Source organism: Apodemus sylvaticus, chromosome 10 (assembly GCF_947179515.1).
Source record: "Apodemus sylvaticus chromosome 10, mApoSyl1.1, whole genome shotgun sequence".
NCBI lineage: Eukaryota > Metazoa > Chordata > Mammalia > Rodentia > Muridae > Apodemus > Apodemus sylvaticus.
In genome coordinates this window covers 98,460,838-98,482,350 of record NC_067481.1, presented here as the reverse complement: position 1 = coordinate 98,482,350, position 21,513 = coordinate 98,460,838, and the positions used below count along the sequence as shown (strand labels likewise).

General features: G+C 39.9%; 2 protein-coding genes across 2 annotated transcripts; both read left to right on the top strand.

Moving 5' to 3' along the window:
• Nucleotides 1-3,849: 3,849 nt before the first annotated feature.
• On the top strand, nt 3,850-4,794 carry LOC127693434 (olfactory receptor 1361-like). The gene has a single exon (XM_052194279.1). The coding sequence runs from the start codon at nt 3,850-3,852 to the stop codon at nt 4,792-4,794; it is 945 nt and encodes a 314-aa protein (XP_052050239.1).
• A 9,517-nt stretch (nt 4,795-14,311) lies between these two features.
• LOC127693432 (olfactory receptor 1361-like) lies at nt 14,312-15,277 on the top strand. The gene has a single exon (XM_052194277.1). It carries the CDS (start codon nt 14,312-14,314, stop codon nt 15,275-15,277), a length of 966 nt encoding a protein of 321 aa, XP_052050237.1.
• Nucleotides 15,278-21,513: the final 6,236 nt, after the last annotated feature.

Below are 21,513 nucleotides of genomic sequence, written 5' to 3'. Positions count from 1 at the left end.
GGGGTTATTTTAATTAATACAATTCTTGTATCTGTTGAGCCTTGTTTTATGACCACTTATGCTATCAATTTTGGAAAAGGTTCCATGAGGTGCTGGGAAGAAGTTATGTTTTTTTATGTTTGGGTGAAGTGTTCTGTAGATATCTGTTAGGTCCATTGTGTCATTGTTTGTCAGTTCCAATATTTTTCTGGTTAGTTTCTGTCTGGATGATCTGTCCATTGGCAAGAGTTGGATTTTGAAGTCTCCCACCATTTATGTGTGGTAATATGTGATTTAAGCTTTAGTAGTGTTTCTTTTACAAATGTTGGTATTCTTGAGTTTGGGTCATAGATGTTCAGAATTGAGATGTAATCTTGATGGAAGTTTCCTCTGTTGACTATCAAGTGTCTTTCCCCATCTCTTTTGAATACCTTTGGATGGAAGTACTTTGTTAGATATTGGAATTCTATTTTGTTATATGTAAGATTTGTTATACCAGCTTGCTTCTTGGGTCCATTTGCTTGGAAAATATTTTTCCAACCATTAATCTGAGGTAATGTCTATTATGCTGAGGTGTTTCTTTTATGCAGCAGAATAGTGGATCCTTCTTTCGAATCCATGTTAGCCTGTGTCTCTTTATTGGGTGAATTTAGCCCATTGATATTGAGAGAGAGTAATGACCAATGTTTGTTAATTTATGTTATTTTATTGATTTTGATGTTGGTAATGGTGGTGGTGGTGGTAGTAGAAGTAGAAGTAGAAGTAGAAGTAGTAGTAGTAGTAGTAGTAGTAGTAATAGTGTGTGTATGTGTTTATGTTCCTTCTTTTGATTTTTCTGAACTTGTATTATTTATTTCCTATATTTCATGGATGTAGCTAACCCTCTCCGGCTTATGTTTTTCTTCTAGTGCCTTCTGTTGGGCTGTGTTTGTGGATAGATACTTTTCTTTTAAAATTTTTATTTGATATATTTTTTTATTTACATTTCAAATGATTTCCCCTTTTCTGGTTCCCCACTCCCCGAAAGTCACATAAGCCCCCTTCCCTCCCTCTCTTCTCCCACCCATCCCTTCCCACTTCCCTGTTCTGGTTTTGTCTTATACTGCTACACTGAGTCTTTCAAGAACTAGATACTTTTAAATTTGACTTTGTCATGGAATATCTTGTTTTCTCAATGTATGGTAATTGAAAGTTTTTCTGGATATAATAGTCTGGGCTGGAATTTGTGGTCTTTTAGAATGTGCAAGGAATATGTCCAGGCCCTTCTGATTATGAGAATTTCTGTTGTGAAGTGAGATGTAATTCTAATAGGTCTGCCTTTATCTGTTATTTTGCCTTTTCTTCCTTGCAGCTTTTAATATTCTTTCTTTGTTCTTTGTGTTTAGTGTTTTGATTATTATGTGGTAGTACAGGGGATTTTCTTTTTCTTTTATTCCTATTATTCTTAGGTTTTTTTTTTAATAGGTTCCCAGACTTAATGGATGTTTTGTGTCAGAAACTTTTTAGATATAACATTTCTTCAACTGATGTACCATTTTTTCAATTATATTTTCTAAGACTGAGATTCTGTCATCTCTCATATTATGTTGGTGATGCTTGTGTCATTAGTTTCTATTCTCTTTCCTAGGTTTCCCATCTCCAGGATCCTCTCAGTTTGTATTTTCTTTATTGCTTCTACTTTCATATTCAATTCTTGAACAATTGTATTAATTTCCCTCACCTGTTTGCTTGTATTTTCCTAGATTTCTTTTTTTAATTTTAAAAATTTACTTTAATAACAACTAAAAATATCAATAAATATAAAGATAGAATTAAAAGAAATTTCCTGGATCTCTTTAAGGGATTTATTCATTTCCTCTTTAAGGGCCTCTATCATGTTTGTAAAATTGAATTTAGGGTCATTTTCTTGTGCTTCAGTTTTGTTGGAATATCCAGGACATGCTGCAGTAGGATAGGAGGGCTCTGGTGGTACCATATTCCCCTGGCTGTTGTTGATTGTGTTCTTATTCTGGTCTCTAGTCATCTGGGTTTGGAATTATTATACTTTTAGGTGCTGATTTCTGAATTTATGTTTGTAGAATGAATGTTTTTGGATGTTTTCCCTTACTTTTTTGTTTTCTTTCTGGTGTTCTGGCCTGAATGTCATGATTTTAGTGACAAGTGGGTCTTCAGGTCCACTGGTGTGTCTCCACTGAAGTTTTGGCGGCCTGTGAGACCCCTGGGATTTTGGGTGCTTACAGTGCCTCTGGAATTCTGGGATTCTGGTGTGGTCTGTGGTATTCTGGATTCCAGTGTGGTCTCTAGTGTTTCAGATACATGGGATTTATTTCTTCACTGTTGGTCCACAGAGACCCGAAGCAATGAAGAAAGATTATTGTCTTCCTGCTTTTAATTAGTTGCTTAGGGAGTCTAGCTTAGTGGGAAGGATGCTGCAGTAAATATCTGTCTGAGTCCCCAAACTTCCTTACTACAAAGAGGGTCAGGATGAAGATCACCCACTCTTCACTTGCTCAGAACCCAACTAGGATTCTGACCTTTTCCCATCCTTAAAGACACAATTGTCCAATAGCTACAAGTTAGTGAACACGGGGCAGTTGCAGCACTGAACTGTCAGGTATTGTAATTAGTAGCATGGATGCTAGTTTCTTTACTAAAAGATTATGCTAACTTACCCGTGTTGAAGCACCAATACCAGGTCAAAATGCTTTTGAAATCCTGAGGCTCCATTTGAGTTGAACAAAACAGTAACCAGCTATGTCTCATTAAAATCTCATTTGATTTTGTGTGTGTGTGTGTGTGTGTGTGTGTGTGTGTGTGTGTACAGTGTATGTGGACAGAGGTGGCCAGAGGACAACTTTTAAGGGAATTCTTTTTCTCCTTCTATCATATGGATGTCAGGGGCTTGGACTCAGCTCATCAGGCTTGGGTTGAGTCTTTACATGTTGAGCCATCTCTCTGCCTCCTGCTATTTTTCTTTGTTCCTATGAGGTGCTAAGGACTAGGGGAAAGACAGAGACAGTTAAACAGAGATGTACACAATATCAGGGAAGGACCATCTATGTGTACATTAAGACAATGTATGTATTATTGTATGTATTTGTGGGGTACACATACCACAGTGTACATGTGGAAGACAAGAGATACTTGGAGCGTGTTCTATACATACATACATACATACATACATGCATACACACAGAGAGAGGGAGAGAGAGAGAGAGAGAGAGAGAGTGAGAGAGAGAGAAAGAGAGAGAGAAAGAGAAAGAGAAAGAGAGAGAGGTAGTCAAGTAATTGTTAACACCTTTACAAGTGTTTTGGTTTTTAACTCAGGTTTTCAGGTTTAGTTGAATAAACACCTTTAGCCACTGAAACATCCTGCAGCCTGTGCATGCATATTTTTATGTTGTATTCAGTGAAGTACAAGGGTCAGTCTGGTGTGTACAGAATCACCTAGGCCTGACCATTGGAACCTGAGCTGATGACCACTATGGTAGGTCCTGACTCAACCAATCTAAAGCAGTTTTGCTTTTTAAAAGTATATATTTTGTTTTTACAATTCATTTTTTAAATGTCTTTGGGTGTTCTAACTGAATGTGTGTATGCCAAATGTGGGCAGTGCCGACAGAGTCCAGAATAGGGATATACAGCACCTAGAGAAAGGTCATGCACTATTGCTAGCCACTCTGTGGGGGCTGGGAATTGAACCTGGGTCCTCGGAAGATTAGCCAGTCTTTATAATCATTGAAATATTTTCCCAACCCTGTTGCAATTTTTTTTTTTAAACACGGCAATGTGTATAGTATGATTTGTTGGACTCACACCCTTAGGTTCATATATTTCTGCTTCTCTTCTTTATAGCTGGGCTTAAAATCTATGGAAGGCACCAACCTATCGAGTGTCTCTGAGTTCCTCCTTCTGGGACTCTCCAGGCAGCCCCAGCAGCAGCAGCAGCTCCTCTTCCTGCTCTTCCTCATCATGTACCTGGCCACTGTCCTGGGAAACCTGCTCATCATCCTGGCCATCAGCACAGACTCCCGCCTGCACACCCCCATGTACTTCTTCCTCAGCAACCTGTCCTCTGTGGATGTCTGCTTCTCCTCCACCACTGTCCCCAAGGTGCTGGCCATTCACATACTCAGAAATCAAGCCATTTCCTTTTCTGGGTGTCTCACACAGATTTATTTTATCTGTGTGTTTGTGGAGATGGACAATTTCCTGCTGGCTGTGATGGCCTATGACCGCTTTGTGGCCATATGCCACCCTTTACACTACACAACAAAGATGACACATCAGCTCTGTGTCCTTCTTGTTGTTGGATCCTGGGTGGTAGCCAACATGAATGCTCTGTTGCACACACTGCTCATGGCTCGACTCTCCTTCTGTGGGGACAATGTGATTCCCCACTTCTTCTGTGATGTGACTCCCCTGTTGAAACTCTCCTGCTCAGACACACATCTCAATGACCTGATGATTCTGGTTGTTGCAGGGCTGATAATGTTAGCCCCATTTGTTTGCATCCTTGTTTCTTATATCCTTATTGCTTGTGCTGTCCTGAGTGTCTCATCCACAGGAGGAAGATGGAAAGCCTTCTCCACCTGTGGCTCCCACCTGGCTGTGGTCTGCCTCTTCTATGGCACCATCATATCCCTGTATTTCAACCCCTCATCCTCTCACTCACCTGGGAGGGACATGGCAGCTGCCATGATGTACACAGTGGTGACCCCCATGCTGAACCCTTTCATCTACAGCCTGAGGAACAGGGACATGAAAGGGGCTTTAAGGAAAGTTCTCACCATGAGATTTGTATCTAAGCAGTAATGTAAAATGTGTGGAAAATCACAGAATGAACTAATGTCTAAGAATCCTTCATGTTTTGTCAATTAGCTGAAACTTATCATTTGTCTTTTGTAAGACAAGCATCTACTATCTATACCAGACACAGAGCCCAGGATACAAATCCTTTAAGTAAATATATGAAAAAAAAACTTTAAGAAATGTTATGGGATTGTCATGTCAATGCCTTGGCAGAATGCACCATGTGCACCCTTGCACAGTGTTGGAGAAGAGCAAGGAGTCTCAATGGGACAACACTTATAAGAGATAAATGGTAAGCTCAAAACTGGGTCAGGTGTTGTTGGAATGGGGAATAGATTCCTGTCCCAGATGGGATGTGGTTTCCAAGTTGAGATGATTCTGAATGGCTGTCTTCATGCTGTTCACTACAAGACTGAGCTCTGATTGGCAAAGCAGCAGCAGCTACACACATCCACCATTTTCAGGGCAATGTGTATGCTGCTACTTTCTCGGCATCAGCAGATCCTCTACTCTCGGGTTCAGCTGTGCTTACAACATCTGCTGCTATCACTGTATCAAAGACCAATGTACTACTTATATTTTTTGTAATCCTCCATGTTCCTTGGCAGAGTACCAGCACCCAACTTGTAGTGTTCACGCCTCCTCTGGAAAACACAGCTGTTCATTCTTTCTCACCACAGAGACCTCAGCCTGAGCCAATCTCACAGGAAGATCAGACTTGGTGGGTTGAGAAGGGAGGGTTTGGTGCTCCAGGAAACCCTACTCCTGCAGCTCTTTTGGACTTACTATGTTATCCTTGTTTTCTGGGCATTATATAGTATATAACATTAAGGTGAAATAGATTGATTCAATAAAAATTAACTGTGCCTTCTACAATTCTAGTGTGCAGACATGTGCAGACTCTGCCCTCTTTTCTTGCTTCTGTCAGTGTGTGCTGATGTTCTCATGTAGGTACTATTTTGTTGTTGTTGTTGTTGTTGTTGTTGTTGTTGTTTGAGACAGAGTCTATGCAGGCCTGGCTCCTGGAATTGTCACTTATTAAAAATTTCATATGTTGGCTTTCAATTTTCATTTCATAGTAAAACTTTTAAAGTTAGTGCCTGTAACTTGGTTTGCTGATCCTGTGCATTTTTGTTTCTTAGATTTTTATTTTTCAATTGTAATAAAAATTTTCATTCATTTTATTTTCTTTTATTTTCATTTTTCTTTGTTTATTTCTGTCTTTGTCTCTCTCTTTCTCTCTTCCTTCCTTCCTTCCTTCCTTCCTTCCTTCCTTCCTTCCTTCCTTCCTTCCTTCCTTCCTTCCTTCCACATTCACCAAGTTTATTTTTTCTTTTTACCATACACACTGAAGCATGGCCTTCCATTGGATTGTGGTCGAGTTAGAGGCTACACTCTTAAAGAAAACTGACCCCTCCCTTCCTAGTTGCTGACACTTGCCAACAGCTCTCCAGCTAGGGGCCAGCAGTGAGACTCAAACCCACTTCCTCTGCTGCTTGTGTCTAGCTTCTGCTTACAAATGTCTCACATATGTTGTCCTCCACTGAGAGCCCGTGTGTGCAGCTGGGTCCAACAGACATCTACAAACTCCATTCTTACACTCTTTATGGTGAAAGTTGGTAGGACGTCTGAGATGTATCAATGATTATTTTCAAAGAAATTTGAGACATCTTCAGCCATTATTTCTAAAAGCAATTCCCCCACTCCTTCCTGTCACTTCCCTGTAGAGTCCAGCCCTGTATGTGCAGCAGCACTGCCTGCCTCCACCCTCCCTCCATTGTCCTCTTCCTCCCTCTCCATGTCTCAGCTCTCACTCTCCCTCCCTCTGTCTTCTGGTTTGCTCACTCGTTCTTCTTCCAGGTGAAGTCTGCTGAGGGCTTCTGATGAGCTGTTTATTTTGATCAGGTTCTTCCTGATTCCATAATCTCCACCTGATCCCTGCTTTTCTCACTTTTCCTGTTTCCTGAGTCTCTGAAGTGGCATTTTGTCCAATTATCGTTTAGTTTTGTTTTATACTTGCTTGCTTGTTGTTTGCTTACTGTGCATGTTTTCTGGTCAGGGAGCATGTCTGCCTGCTATGCTCCCTCTACATATGCCTGTCTACATAGTGAGTTCCAAGAAAGGGTCTCTATGGATACCGTGTCTCAGAAAGTGAGACACAGAGAAACCTCTATTTCAATCTCTCTCTCTCTCTCTCTCTCTCTCTCTCTCTATATATATATATATATATATATATATATATATATATATATATATATATATATATATATATATGTGTGTGTGTGTGTGTGTGTGTGTGTGTGTGTGTGTACACACATACACACAAAATAAGGGAAAATATTTGAAGTATTAGAAAAACAATTCTACTACTGATTTGATCTGATGTTTTATCTTCTCATAATCATGTGTGACACACAATATTGAAGCAGGAAAATGGTTCATTAAAAGGGAAATGCCTTCTACAATCTCAGTATCCAGCATTACACTCTTTATCCCCTGTCATGTTTACGGAAATTGGCTCAGATAATTTTACTCAAATAGTAGTCTGCATCTAAGCTCTCAACAGTTATTTTATAAAACAGGTTTCTATATTACTGCAAGTCTTTATACTTTTATTTTTATTGATTGTATGTATGTCCACTCCTTAGTTATTTTATATCTCCTTTAAATAATAAAAATGTATAGTATGTTTTGAATTTACTTTGAATGTGACTAAAAAGAAGCTGAGGCAGTATCACAGACCTACAATACCAGCACCAAGGTGCTAAGTGAGTAGGATCACAAGTTTGTGGCCAGTCTGGTTATATCATGGATTCTGGGTCATGGACTACACTGCAAAATTCTGTCTCAAAAACCAAACAAACAAAACTAATTTGAAACATATGAAATATTTTCTCCTCATCTTTTACCTTCAGCATATTTAAGATGACACCTGACTCAGTGAAGTAATTGTAACTCTAGTTGCAATCAGTTGAGCTTCCTGTCTTCACAGGTCCTTTTTTTAATTTTTATTTTTTTTAATTTTTATTGAATATATTCTTCATTCACATTTCAAATGTTATACCCTTTCCCCGTTCCCCTCTCCCAGAAAACCCCAACCCATCCTCCTATCCCTGCCTCCAAGAAGATGGCCCTCTACCCAACCCAATCCCACATACCCCCCTCAATTTCCCCACGCTGGGGTATCTTTTGAGCCTTCATAGGACCAAGGACCTCTCCTCCCACAAGGCATTCTTTTGCCACACTTTTGGCTGGTACCATGTGTAACACTTGGTTGATGGTTTAGTCTCTGGGAGCCCTGGGGCATCTTGTTGGCTGACATTGTCGTTCTTCCCATGGACCTGCAAACCTCTTTAGCTACTCCAGTCCTCCCTCCAACTCCTCCATTGCGGATCCCGCACTCAGCCCAATGGTTGACTGCTAGCATCTGCCTCTGTATCTGTAAGGCTCTGGCAGGGTCTCTACAGAGATAACCATAACAGGCCCCTTTTGGTATGCACTTCTTGTCATCCATAATAGTGTTGGGGTTTGGTGGTTGTTTATAGGATGAATTCCCTGGTAGGGCAGTCTTTGGGTGGCCTTTCCTTCAGTTTCTGCTCCATACTTTGTCTCCATAATTGCTCCTGTGATTATTTTGTTCCCTTTCTCGGAAAAACCAAAGCATCCACACTTTGGTCTTCCTTCTTATTGAGCTTCCCGTGGTCTGTGAATAGTAACTTGTTTATTTTGAGCTTTTGTGCTAATATCCACTTATCATTGCTACCCAGCAACCACCAACCCCCCTCCCCCCCTCCCACCTTCCTGAATACCACCTCCTTCCATTCCTTCTGCCCCTTCTTCCTCCTGTCCTTTCTGCTGGGGCAGACTCTTGCCAGTTCTGCCACAATGAAAACACAAATTCCTGATACATCCTAGAGAACCAGTTGTACTCAGGGCATTTGGTAAGACACACCTCCCACCTCTGGAGTCCCAGAGCTGCTGCTAGGGGTCTGGCGGGACTGCTACCTAGTAACCACCAAACCCCCAGCCTTCCTGAATACCACTCCTCTTCCATTCCTTCTGCCCCACAATCTGCCTGTCTTTTCTGCTGGGGCAGACTCTTGTCATCTCTGCCACAGTGAAGATACCATTTCCCGATACATTACAGAGAACCAGCTGCAGTCAGGCATTTGGAGGGTGGAGAGGCCTGGAAGCACAGTGTGCCATATCCAGGTGGAGCAGGAGCAGGTAGATAGTTTACCTCCCAGGACTGTGGAGAGGCCTGTGAGTACAGAGCCAATCCTGGGCCACAGAGCTACATACACAAACACCACCACAGGAGAGCTGGTCTCCCAGGAGTGCCAACATATCTGTGTGCACAGAGAACTGGAATCCCAGGAGTACAGATACACAGGCTTGCAGGACAGATAAGCCACAATCCAAGACATTGAGACCAGCTAACTCCAGAGATAACCAGATGTCAAAAGGCAAACACAAGAACATTACCACTAGAAACCAAGGCAACATGGCACTATCTGAATCCCAGTTATCCCACAACAGACAACCCTGGATACCCCAACACACTGGAAAAGCAAGAGCTAGATTTAAAATTACATCTCATGTTGCTAATAGAGGACTTCAAGAAGGATATAAATAACTCCCTTAAAATATAGGAGAACATGGGTCAACAGGTAGACGTTCTTAAAGAGGAAACACAAAAATGCCTTAAAGATTTTCAGGAAACACAAACAATCAAGTGAAGGAAGTGAACAAAGCCATCCAGGATCTAAAAATGGAAGTAGAAACAATAAAGGAATCACAAAGGGAGACAACTCTGGAGATAGAAGACCTTGGAAAGAAAACAGGAGTCATAGATGCAAGCACCAATGACAGAATACAAGAGATAGAAGAAAGAATCTTAGGTTCTGAAGATACCATAGAAAACATTGACTCAACAGTCAAAGAAAATGCAAAATCCAAAAACTTGTAACCCAAAACATCCAGGAAATCTAGGACACAATGTAAACCTAAGGATTACAGGCATAGAAGAGAGCAAAGATTTACAATTCAAAGGGTCAGTAAATATCTTCAACAAAATTACAGTAGAAAACTTCCCTAACCTAAAGAAAAAGATGCCTATGAACATACCAGAAGCCTATAGAACTCCAAACAGACTGGACGAGAACAGAAATTCATCCCATCACATAAAGATCAAAACACTAAATGCACTAAACAAAGAATATTAAAAGCAATAAGGGAAAAAGGTTTTGGTATGATGTGTCCTCATTTTCATTAATTCTAAAAATTCTTTAATTTCTTTCTTTATTTCTTCCTTGACCAAGCTATCATTGAGAAGAGCATTGTTTTCCAAGCAAATGGTCCCAAGAATCAAGCTGGAGTAGCCATATTTATAGCATATAAAATTGACCTTCAACCGAAAGTTGTCAAAAAAGACAAGGTGGAAATTCAAACAATAATCAGATCCTACCACAAGAGTCTATATGCAACAAAATTGGAAAATCTTCATGAAATGGACAATTTTCTAGATACATACCAGGTGAGAACATTAAAGTAGGATCAGATAAACCATATAAATATTCCTATAAAACCTGAGGAAATAGAAGCAGTTGTTAATAGTATTCCAACAAATAAAAGCTCAGGACCAGATTGGTTTAGTGGGGGAATTCTATCAGATTTTCAAAGAAGAGCTAAGACCAATACTTTGTATAGCAGGGTCCTCCGGAAGTGTCATGTCCAGTTTTCTGAGGAACCGCCAGACTGATTTCCAAAGTGGTTGTACCATCTTACAGCCCCACCAGCAGTGGAGGAGTGTTCCTCTTTCTCCACATCCTCGCCAACACCTGCTGTCTCCTGAGTTTTTGACCTTAGCCATTCTGACTGGTGTAAGGTGAAATCTCAGGGTTAAGAACCATCTTCTTGTTTTGTCGATTCTTTGTATAGTTCTTTTTGTTTCTGTTTGGTTGATTTTGGCCCTAAGTTTGACTATTTCCTGCTGTCTGCTCCTCTTGGGAGTATTTGCTTCCTTTTGTTCTAGAGCTTTCAAGTGCACTGTCAAGCTGTTAGTGTAAGCTCTCTCCTTTCTCTTTTTGGAGGTACTCAGAGCTATGAGTTTTCCTCTTAGCACTGCTTTCATTGTGTCTCATAAATTTGTTATGATGTGTCTTCATTTTCATTAAATTCTAAGTCTTTAATTTCTTTCTTTATTTCTTCTTTGGCAAGAAAGCCAAAGAAGAGAAGAGCATTGTTTAAGGTCCATGTGTATGTGTGTTTTCATTGCTTTTGTTCGAGCTTAAGACCAGCCTTAGGGTGTGGTGATCTGATAAGCTACATGGAATAATTTCAGTATGTCTGTATCTGTTGAGGCCTGTTTTGTGACCAATTATATGGTCAATTTTAGAGAAGGTATCATGAGGTGCTGAGAATAAGGTATATTCTTTTGCTTTAGGGTCAATGTTCTAAAAATATGTGCTAGATCCATTTGGTTCATAATTTCAGTTAGTTTCACTGTATCTCTGTTTAGCTTCTGATTCTATGATTTGTCCATTTTTGAGAGTGGGGTGTTGAAGTCTCCCACTTATTGTGTGGAGTGCAATGTGTGCCTTGAGGTTTATTTAAGTTTCTTTTATGATTGTGGGTGCCCTTGTGTTCGGAGCATAGATGTTCAGAATTGAGAGTTCATCTTGGTAGAGTTTTCCTTGGACCAGTATGAAGTGTCCCTCCTTATCTTTTTTTGACAACTTTTGGTTGACAGTCAATTTTATATGATATAAGAATGGCCACTCCAGCTTGTTTCTTGGGACCATTTGCTTGGAAAGCTCTTTTCCAACCTTTGACTCTTAAATAGTTACTGTCTTTGTCACTGAGGTGGGTTTCTTGTGTGCAACAAAATGTTGGGTCCTCTGCTATACCTCTCCTGGGCATATACCCACAGGATTCCCTGGCATGCAATAAGGACACATGCTCCACTATGTTCATAGCAGCCTTATTTATAATAGCCAGAAGCTGGAAAGAACCCACGTGCCCCTAAATGGAGGAATGGATACAGAAAATGTGGTATATTTACACAATGGAGTACTACTCAGCAATTAAAAACAATGAATTCATGAAATTCTTAGGCAAATGGTTGGAACTGGAAAATATCATCCTAAGTGAGGTAACCCAATCACAAAAGAATACACATGGAATGCAATAACTGATAAGTGGATATTAATTAGCCCAGAAGCTCGGAATTCTCAAGACTCAGCATATCAAATGATACCCAAGAAGAGGGAAAGAGAGAGTCCTGGTTATGAAAAGAGTTGATCCAACATTGTAGGGGAATATAAGGACAGGGAAATGGGAAGGGGGTGATTGGGAAATGGGTAATGAGTCCCATTTCCCATCTGCTATGCATTATTACCAGATAATCTGCTCCTGCTAGCTCTCTAGTGAGTGTCAGGACATGGGGTCTTCCTCTTGCAGATGTGGCACTGATCTCTCATTTTGATTTTCTTAAAGAACCAGTTTCCAGTTTTATTGATCTTTGTATAGTTATTTTTCTTTCTACTTGGTTGATTTTCAGACCTGAGTTTGGTCATTTCCTGTCATCTACTCCTCTTGAGTGTATTGGCTTCTTTTTGTTCTAGAGCTTTTAGATGTGCTGTTAAGCTGCTAGTGTATGATCTTTCCAGTTTCTTTATGGAGACACTCAGAGCTATGAGTTTTCCTCTTAGCACCACGTTCATTGTGTCCCATAAGCATAAGATATGATGTACCTTCATTTTAATTAAATTCTAAAACGTCTTTATTTTTTTCTTTATTTCTTCCATGACCAAATTATCATTGAATAGAGAGTTGTTCAGCTTCCATGTGTATGTGGGCCTTAGTTCATGGTGGTCTGATAGAATACATGGGATTAATTAAGTGTTCTTTTTTCTGTTGACGCCTGTTTTGTGACCAATTATATGATCAGTTTTGGAGAATGTACCATGAGGTGCTTTGAAGAAGGTATATTCTTTTGTTTTATGGTGAAATGTACTGTAGATTTCTGATAAATCCATTTAGACCATTATGGTTACTTCTTATAGTTTCACTGTGTCTCTGTTTAGTTTGTTTCCATGATCTGTCCATTGGTGAGAGTGTAGTATTGAAATCTACTATTGTTGAGTGAGATGCATTGTGTGCGTTGAGCTTCAGTAACTTTTTTTTTTTTTAAACAAATGTGGGTAGCCTTGCATTTGAGGCAGAAATGTTCAGACTTGAGAGTTCATCTTGGTGGCTGTTTCCTCTGATGGGTAGGTAGTGTCCTTCCCCATCTTTTTTGATAACTTTTGGTTGAAAGCCTATTTTATTTCATAATAGAATGGCTTCTCCAACTTGTTTCTTGGGACCATTTGCCTGGGAAATTCATTCCAGTCTTTTACTTTGAGGAAGTGCCTGTCTTTTTCACTGCTGTATGTTTCCTGTGTGCAGCAAAATACCGGGTCCTGTTTACATATCCAGTCTCTTAGCCTATGTCTTTCTTTTTCTTTTTTTAAAATATTTTTATTTTCTATATTCTTTGTTTACATTCCAAATGATTTCCCGTTTCCCAGAAAAACAGCCACTTCCAAGGCTTCCTAGAAGCAAATGTGCCATAAGCTCTATGTAGTAAGTGACCAAGTGGAAGAAGGAGAGGACTGTCCTTCTGATAATGCAGTACCTTCAGTTACTGTGCAGGGAAAGAAGAATCAGGACCTATTCTTCAACCCTGCAGGCTTAGATCACTCTCAGAGAATTCTCTCTGGGACTTGTCTCTACACAGATTGCTTCACCTCCAAGTTCTGACTGTGAGCTTAGATAATGTTTCATCGATGTTGGTCAAGAGGGACCAAGAGCTGTTGTACACAACTACATTCTTCTTTAATGAGATATTCAGGGAGTCTATCCCCAATGGGACTTCATGCTGCAGTAAATACCTGTCTAATTTTCCCAGACCTCCTTCTGACACAGAGAGCTGGGACATCCACCTTCACAGAACTTTCCTATATTCCCAAGACATTCCAATCTTTAGAATAAAGAACACTATTTACAGGTAACTCCAAGGTAAAAGAGCTAGAACTGGCCTGTTCAGGTGTTTTCAGGGTAATAGAGATGCCAATGTTTCTCCTGCAACAAGTGCTGCTCACTCTGTCTCATAGTGGGGGTAATAGCAGGAGACACAGGTCCACCAGTTGGAGCTTGAGATCAATACAATACCTGGCTGCTTCTCTTCTTTAAGCTTTTAAGGAGTGGGAGGAAGACTGGAAATGTTACCAGATACAGGTAAGAGTAGTACTTGTGCAGGAATGCTTTTATGTTACATTCAATAAAACTAAACGTGTGGCTCTGGGGAAACAACAGGACCTAAAACTGGGATTTGTAAATTGAGTATGTGGAAAATAGGAGTGGATCTTAATTCAGAAACTCTAATGTGGATTTAATGGGAATCTGGTTACAGCATCCAAATCTGAAAATGGCCTTCTGACCTCTATTTCTCCTTTCTGTAGCTGGGCTTAGACTCATGGGCAACATCAACCAGTCGAGTGTCTCCGAGTTCCTCCTCCTGGGACTCTGCAGGCAGCCCCAGCAGCAGCAGCAGCTCCTCTTCCTGCTCTTCCTCATCATGTACCTGGCCACTGTCCTGGGAAACCTGCTCATCATCCTGGCCATCAGTACAGACTCCCGCCTGCACACCCCCATGTACTTCTTCCTCAGCAACCTGTCCTTTGTGGATGTCTGCTTCTCCTCCACCACAGTTCCCAAGGTGCTGGCCAACCACATACTCAGGATTCAGACCATTTCCTTCTCTGGGTGTCTCACACAGCTGTATTTTCTCTCTGTGTTTGCTGACATGGACAATTTCTTGCTGGCTGTGATGGCCTATGACCGATTTGTGGCCATATGCCACCCTTTACACTACACAACAAAGATGACCCATCAGCTCTGTGCCCTTCTTGTTGTTGAATCATGGGTGGTATCCAACCTGAATGCTCTGTTGCACACACTGCTCATGGCTCAACTCTCCTTCTGTGGGGACAATATCATCCCCCACTTCTTCTGTGATGCAACTCCTCTCATGAAACTCTCCTGCTCAGACACACATCTCAATGAGCTGATGATTCTTTATGTTGCAGGCCTGGTACTGTTAGCCCCATTTGTTTGCATCCTGGTGTCTTATATCTTTATTGCTTGTGCTGTCCTGAGGGTCTCATCCACAGGAGGAAAATGGAAAGCCTTCTCCACCTGTGGCTCCCACCTGGCTGTGGTCTTTCTCTTCTATGGCACCCTCATCACTGTGTATTTCAACCCCTCATCCTCTCACTCAGCTGGGAGGGACATGGCAGCTGCCATGATGTACACAGTGGTGACCCCCATGCTGAACCCTTTCATCTACAGCCTGAGGAACAGGGACATGAAAGGGGCTTTAAGGAAAGTGCTTACCATGAATCTCCATCTACCAATAAGTGTAAGAAAATCACATACATGATTAATTTCCAAAAAATCATTTTATTTATTCTACTGTGTGAAGCTTAGGGTTTTTAAGGAAAGGATCTGCCATTTTTCTTGGGAGCACAAAATCCATGTTATAGACAAGTGGTGAGAGGTGTTTTGACACCCAGGATGCAGCTCAGTTGCAGAGTGTCTCCTGAGCACATGCAAGGTTCATGTTTGATTCCCTAGTCATGCCAAAATAAATATAAAAATTCTTTTTTAAAAGATTTTAAATGCGTGTTTGTATACAATGTGTGTGTACCACGTGTGTGTGTGTGTGTGTGTGTGTGTGTGTACCTCAAGTATGTGGGTGTCCAAGGAGAGTGGAAGAGGACTGTCTAAATTTGAGTTAAAGGTGTATGTCAATCGCCCAATATGGGTCCTGGAAACTAAATCTGGGTCCTCTGGCAGAATAGCAAGTGACTGCTAAACTATCTATCCTGCTCACAAAACATGTTTCAATCAAATTACTTTATTTAAATTGTGAATGCCCTCCCAGTGTAAGACACCACAAACATAGCTACTCTTACTTCTGATTTCAAAAGGGAGAATAGGCATGTTTGGGGACCAGTGTGATGTTTCCGTTGGAAGCTGCTAAAAGGAAATTATGGTAAATTCTGAGTTTTCTTTGGGTGGTGTTGGATAAGGAATTGGGGTTTGACTGCTGCTTCAGACGGGAGGCTGCTGTTCAGGATGCTTGTTGTTGGATCTTTGATTGTATCCAGATGGAAGAGGGAACAGATAAAGCTTGAGCTCTGACTGTCCACTCATGTCATCATCCTGGAATGTCCCACAGTGTGGGTCATTTTGTGGTTAGGACAATACTTTTGTTTGTGTATTCTGCAGTCATTCTACAATAGCCCTTTGTGTCTTGTGATGCCACAGTCCTATCGACTTTTCTTGCTATGGCTGTTCTATGAAATTCTCTATGTTCATCAGAAAAACTCCAACCTATGATTTCTAGGGTACAGATCGGTGGTATTTCAAGTCCTGAACTAATAGAAGCTCAGGGATTGGTGGATTTTCCTACTCTAGGATTGGTGGCTTTTGTTCAGACTTTTCTCCTTAAATTGGCATAATCAAGGAGGGTCCTGTTGAGGAGCCAGAGACTAGAATGGACAGTTATGGAGGTCTGGGGAAGGGCCTGGCAGCTGGAGAACATCAGGCAGGTGCCCTGGCTACTTTCCTAACTTGAGGGTCTCCAAATTTAATAAAGGGAGTTCACAGCAGGTAAAGCCTTTCCTTCCACTTGAGTGGCATGAATATATAACACTTGTGTTTATTTAAGGTTTGTTTTATGATTGAATCCTTTCTCACAGTGGCTCATTCAAAGGGTTTCTCACCAGCATGACTCCTCTGGTGGGAAATAAGGTAAGACTGTCATGAACCTACTTTCCACTTGGGCCATGTGTACATCCTCTTTGTTTCCTCATTTCAAGAAAGTGTGGCTATATTAATTTCCAAATATTACCACAAGATTTTTTAGTGGAGCATTATTTTCAGTTGTAACTAGAAGTCATCTCAAATTTTCACTTCTGTGAGTTTATTCTTTCTTTTTTTGCAAGCTAGTGGTCACTCAGAAATCCAGGAACAGCCCATTGCATCAATATCTGAAGACTTATCTCTGCATTCTTGTTTCTGAAGATCTTTACCACTAAGATTACTCTCATTGACAGCATAGAGAGTGCTACACTGTTGAGTTATGACAGCATTGGCCAGGGAACATTAGGTTTCTTATGAAACAATCACCTTGATAAGTCAGGTCTCAGTTTTGTAGCCAGCCTGCACTAAATAGCAAGTTACAGGCCATCCAGGGCTACAAAATAGTAGCAAACTAAACAAACATGATTTTAAAGTCAGAACTCTCAGGATTAGCAATCACTCCATTTCAATTCTTATTGAAAATGGTTTAATAACTAATAAATCTTTCCACCCACACAAGACAAGAATAGATGCCTTTTCTAAAAAATTTAATTTCTGAACAATTTCATGTTGTTTTGTAACAGGCACAAATTACAGATAAGTCTTTATGGCCTTGCTCTGTGGAGCACTATCTAAGCAGTAGGAGTTGAAGGACATAATTCACAGTCATCAGTGGCGATAAGGCACTGTAAGATGGACTGTGCCCAGACTTACACCACACACTGCACTGCTACAACAAGGAAAAGCTAGAAACAATCCAAATGATCAACATTCAAGAATTTGTGGCAAATTCACACACATCTTTGTCCAACTAATGAGATTTCTATCACACATACCTAAAATTATTGTATTAAAAGTCCACAGTGCTTTTCTTCAACATGAATGATGACCAGATGTGACACTGGATAATTCCATAGGTGCTCAATACAGAAAATTTAAATGGTAGTTAAGTAAGTACAAAATTTGGTGAGAACTTTAGCTTTTATAACATGTAGACTTTTCTGCATTTAGCTCATACCTCACAATGAAAACCTAGCCTAAGGAGGTGACTCAGTGGGTTAAGTGTTTTCAAGGTAAGCATGAAGGCCCGAGTCTAAATGTCACTCTCCATGTAAAGCATGGTGGTATACGCCTGTAACCACAGAGGTAGGATGTGGACGGTACGCTCACTGGCCAGCCAGTCAAACACAAACAGCCCTAGCTTGAGTGACTAGTAAGTCTTAAAAAAATGAGTCAGAGCTGGGCATGGTGGCCCACCTTTTAATTCTGGCACTTGAAGGTAAAGACAAGCAGATCTTCACACAAATGGCCAGTCTGGTCTATACAACCAGTTCCAGGTCAGTCAGGGCTTGACAGTAAGAGTTTGTCTCTAAAACAAACAAAAACCCATCACTGTCCACACCCCAAAAATGTGCTAGTGGATCTAGTTAGTTTTGTAAAGCATAAATCATACTTTGTTTTCCTTCTTTTCTAATATTTACTTCTCTTAATTCCATTTTCTTATCTTACTACTGTATAAGTCTAATTTAGAAGGTTGAACAAATATTAGGTTTCTGTTTTGTTTTCAGCTTTAATAAATCACCAGCAGGTTTCTTTTCTTTACCACCAACTCTTGAATATTGAGGATATAGCTGTTGATAGGGTGCCTGTTAGGCATTCACAGTGTGCTGGGTTCGTTGCCCTAGCTGTCCCAGACTGGCATGAAGGGACATGGGCATAATCCTAGCACTTATGAGTTGTAGGAAGGTGCTTAATTCAGGGAGAAATGGTTTTCTTATAGTGGTAAGGTTTCATAGCTAAAGTTACTTTCCATTCATTCAAAACAACTTTTTTATCCTTTCATTTTTTTTTACATGCAAAAAAGTTTATTCCTAGGCATTTAATAAAATAGTTAACATTTAATTTAATGTTACTATTTTAGTGGGGTTTTCATTGTCCTTTTAAGTGGTAAATCTGTTTGCAAATATAAAAACTATTTTCTGTCTGTCAATTTTATATCCCATTAAGTTATTGAATACTCTGTGTTTTCAGACACGCTGCAGAATTAAATCATACATAAATCACAAATAAATCAAAGAGTTTTCTCTTAAAAACCCTAATGTATCTGATTTCTTACTTATTTGCCTGCACTGGTTAGAATCTGTGAAAAAATCCTAAATAGTAGCAGAGCTAGTGGGATGTTTTCATTGGGATCTCAATTTTAGTGTGAGTGTCTTCCATTAAGGAGGCATTTTAAGGACTTACGATAAAGGCCTGCCTAGCATGAACAAACTTCTGTGCCTATTTTAAACTATTTTAATCTCCAGTGCCACATAGACTAAGTGTGGAGGCAAATGCCTGCAATCTTAGCACTCAGGAGGTCGAGGCAGGAGGATTGGAAGTTCCAGGCCAGTCTAAGATACATGGAACATTTTTAGGGATTTTTTTTAAAATCAGAAACTGTAGCTCAGTGATAAGGTACTTGTTGACCATATACTGGGTCTGATCCCCAGCACAGAAAAAAAGTACTTCAACACTTGTTGAAGGGATTGACAAACTTGTATTGGATATTCTTAAGAATTGTATTGTATGGATTGGATTGGGTTAGATTGGATTGGATATTCTTATGAAGAAACTATTTAATTTTCTCCTTTCAGTAACTATGAAAATAACCATTTTTCTTTTTATTATAAGATATTAGTAGAAATGTTTTTTTAAATATATTTTATTTTATGTGTGTGGTGGTTAGAGTAAGAATAGCTCTCATAGGCTTATATATTTGACTGCTTGGTCACCAGGGAGGGGCAGTGTTTGAAAGGATTATAGGAGGTTTACCCTATTGGAGCATGTATGGCTTTGTTGGAGGAAGTGTGTCACTGGGGATGAAACTGGATTTCAAAAGACCACCCCAGGCCCAGATTCTCTACATATGGATCAAGATACAGTTCTCAGCTATCGCTTTAGCACCTGCCTGCATGCTATCAGGCTTCCCACCATGATGATGATGGATGAAACCTCTGAAACTGTAAACACCCTCCCCCAGTTACATGTTCTTTTAAATAAGAGTTACCTTTAGTCATGGTGTCTCTTTACCACAACAGGACAGAGACTAAGACAATGTGTATCATGTGCATCAAATCCCTCAGACCTGGAGTTATGGGTGGTTGTGAGCTTTATGGTTGTGAGGTTATGAGTGCTGGGAATCAAACCTGGATCCTTTGAGAGAACAAATGCTCTTATCTGCTCTTGTCTCTAAAGTTCTTATCTCTTATCTCTAGAGCTCCCCTACTAGACTTTAAAAAATTTCTTTTATTTTGATCTTATTAAAAGACTTTTTAGTATAACTTTTGTCCTTAAATGATTAAGTTGCATTTTGCTTTCATGGGAAAAATCTTTGATTTAGACATGGTTACTTTTCAGTTTTCAGTTTTTGGTTTGATTTGATTTGGTTTTGTTTTGTTTTCTGAGACAGGATTTCTCTGTGTCTTGGAACTCACTCTGTAGACCAGGCTGCCCTCAAACTCACAGAGATCTTCTTGCTTTTGCCTCCTGAGTACTGGGATTAAAGGTGTGGACCACCAATGACTGGCAAGTTTTCAATGTTTTACTACACTAATTTCATAAAAAAACAATTTGTAAAGTTTCCTTTTTCTTCCTATATGCTGATATATTTTTATTCATGGATTTGAATTTTCTTACGTTTAATGATTTAAAAGAATTTTCTATAAATTAGACTAATATTTTCCCCCTTAAATGGAAGCAACCCTTTTAGTAATTTAAATTTAAGTAAAATGAAATTTTTATGTAGGTTGTCTTACATGTCTTAAATTTTGACTTAATTTCTTTTTAAATAATTTCTAATTTTACATTAATGCCTGTTATTTTAATTTCTGTTGTTTTTATAAATTTCAGAGGTTAATTATCATTATTTAAAAATGAATACATATGATTTATATATTTAGTAAAACAGACAACTATAAATTTTCTGTGGTTTGCGCCACAACTTCTTTTTCTTTTTTTAATTCTGTTTGATGACGTTTTCATTATGTAACTATGGCTGTTCTGAAACCTGCTATGTAGATCAGGTGAGCTAGCCTCCAATTCACAGAGATCTGCCTGTCTCTGCCTCTCAAGTTCTGTGATTATAGGCATGAGTCACCATGTGTGGCCTCCATCATAAATGCTGAAATAACACGAGGTTCTGGTAGTGTTCTATAAGACATTATTCTGCTCTGATTTGTTTTTCCTTCACTAGCCCATTTTTTCAGAGTCTGGGAACATAGCTCAGTTGACAGAGTACTTGCCACAAATGGTAAGGTCTTGGTTCATGTTCTAGAACCACTGAAACCAAATATGGCAATGCCTCCTTGTGTCTCAGTACTTAGAAGGTGAGCAGCAGGAAGATAAGGAGCTCAGGGTCATCCTCGGCAACATAGAGAATTTGAAGCCAGCCTGGGATACACAGAGATCCTGTCTTAGTTATAATTTATTTCTGCGAAGGGATATCATGATCAAGGCAACTCTTAGAAAAGAAAACATTTAATTGTTGCTGGCTTACAGTTTCAGAAGTTCAGTCCATTATCATCATAATGGAAATCATGGCAGAATGCAGGCAGGCACGGTGCTGGGGGAGGAGGTGAGAGTTCTACATCTTGATCCACAGGAAGCAGGAGCAGACTTTGAGCCACACTGGTTGTATCTTGAGCATAGGATACCTCAAAGTCCACCCCCTGCAGTGACATATGTCCTCCAACAAGGCCCCACCTACTCCAACAAAGACACAGCAACTACTAGTGCCACTCCCTGTGAGCCAAGCATTCAAATACATGA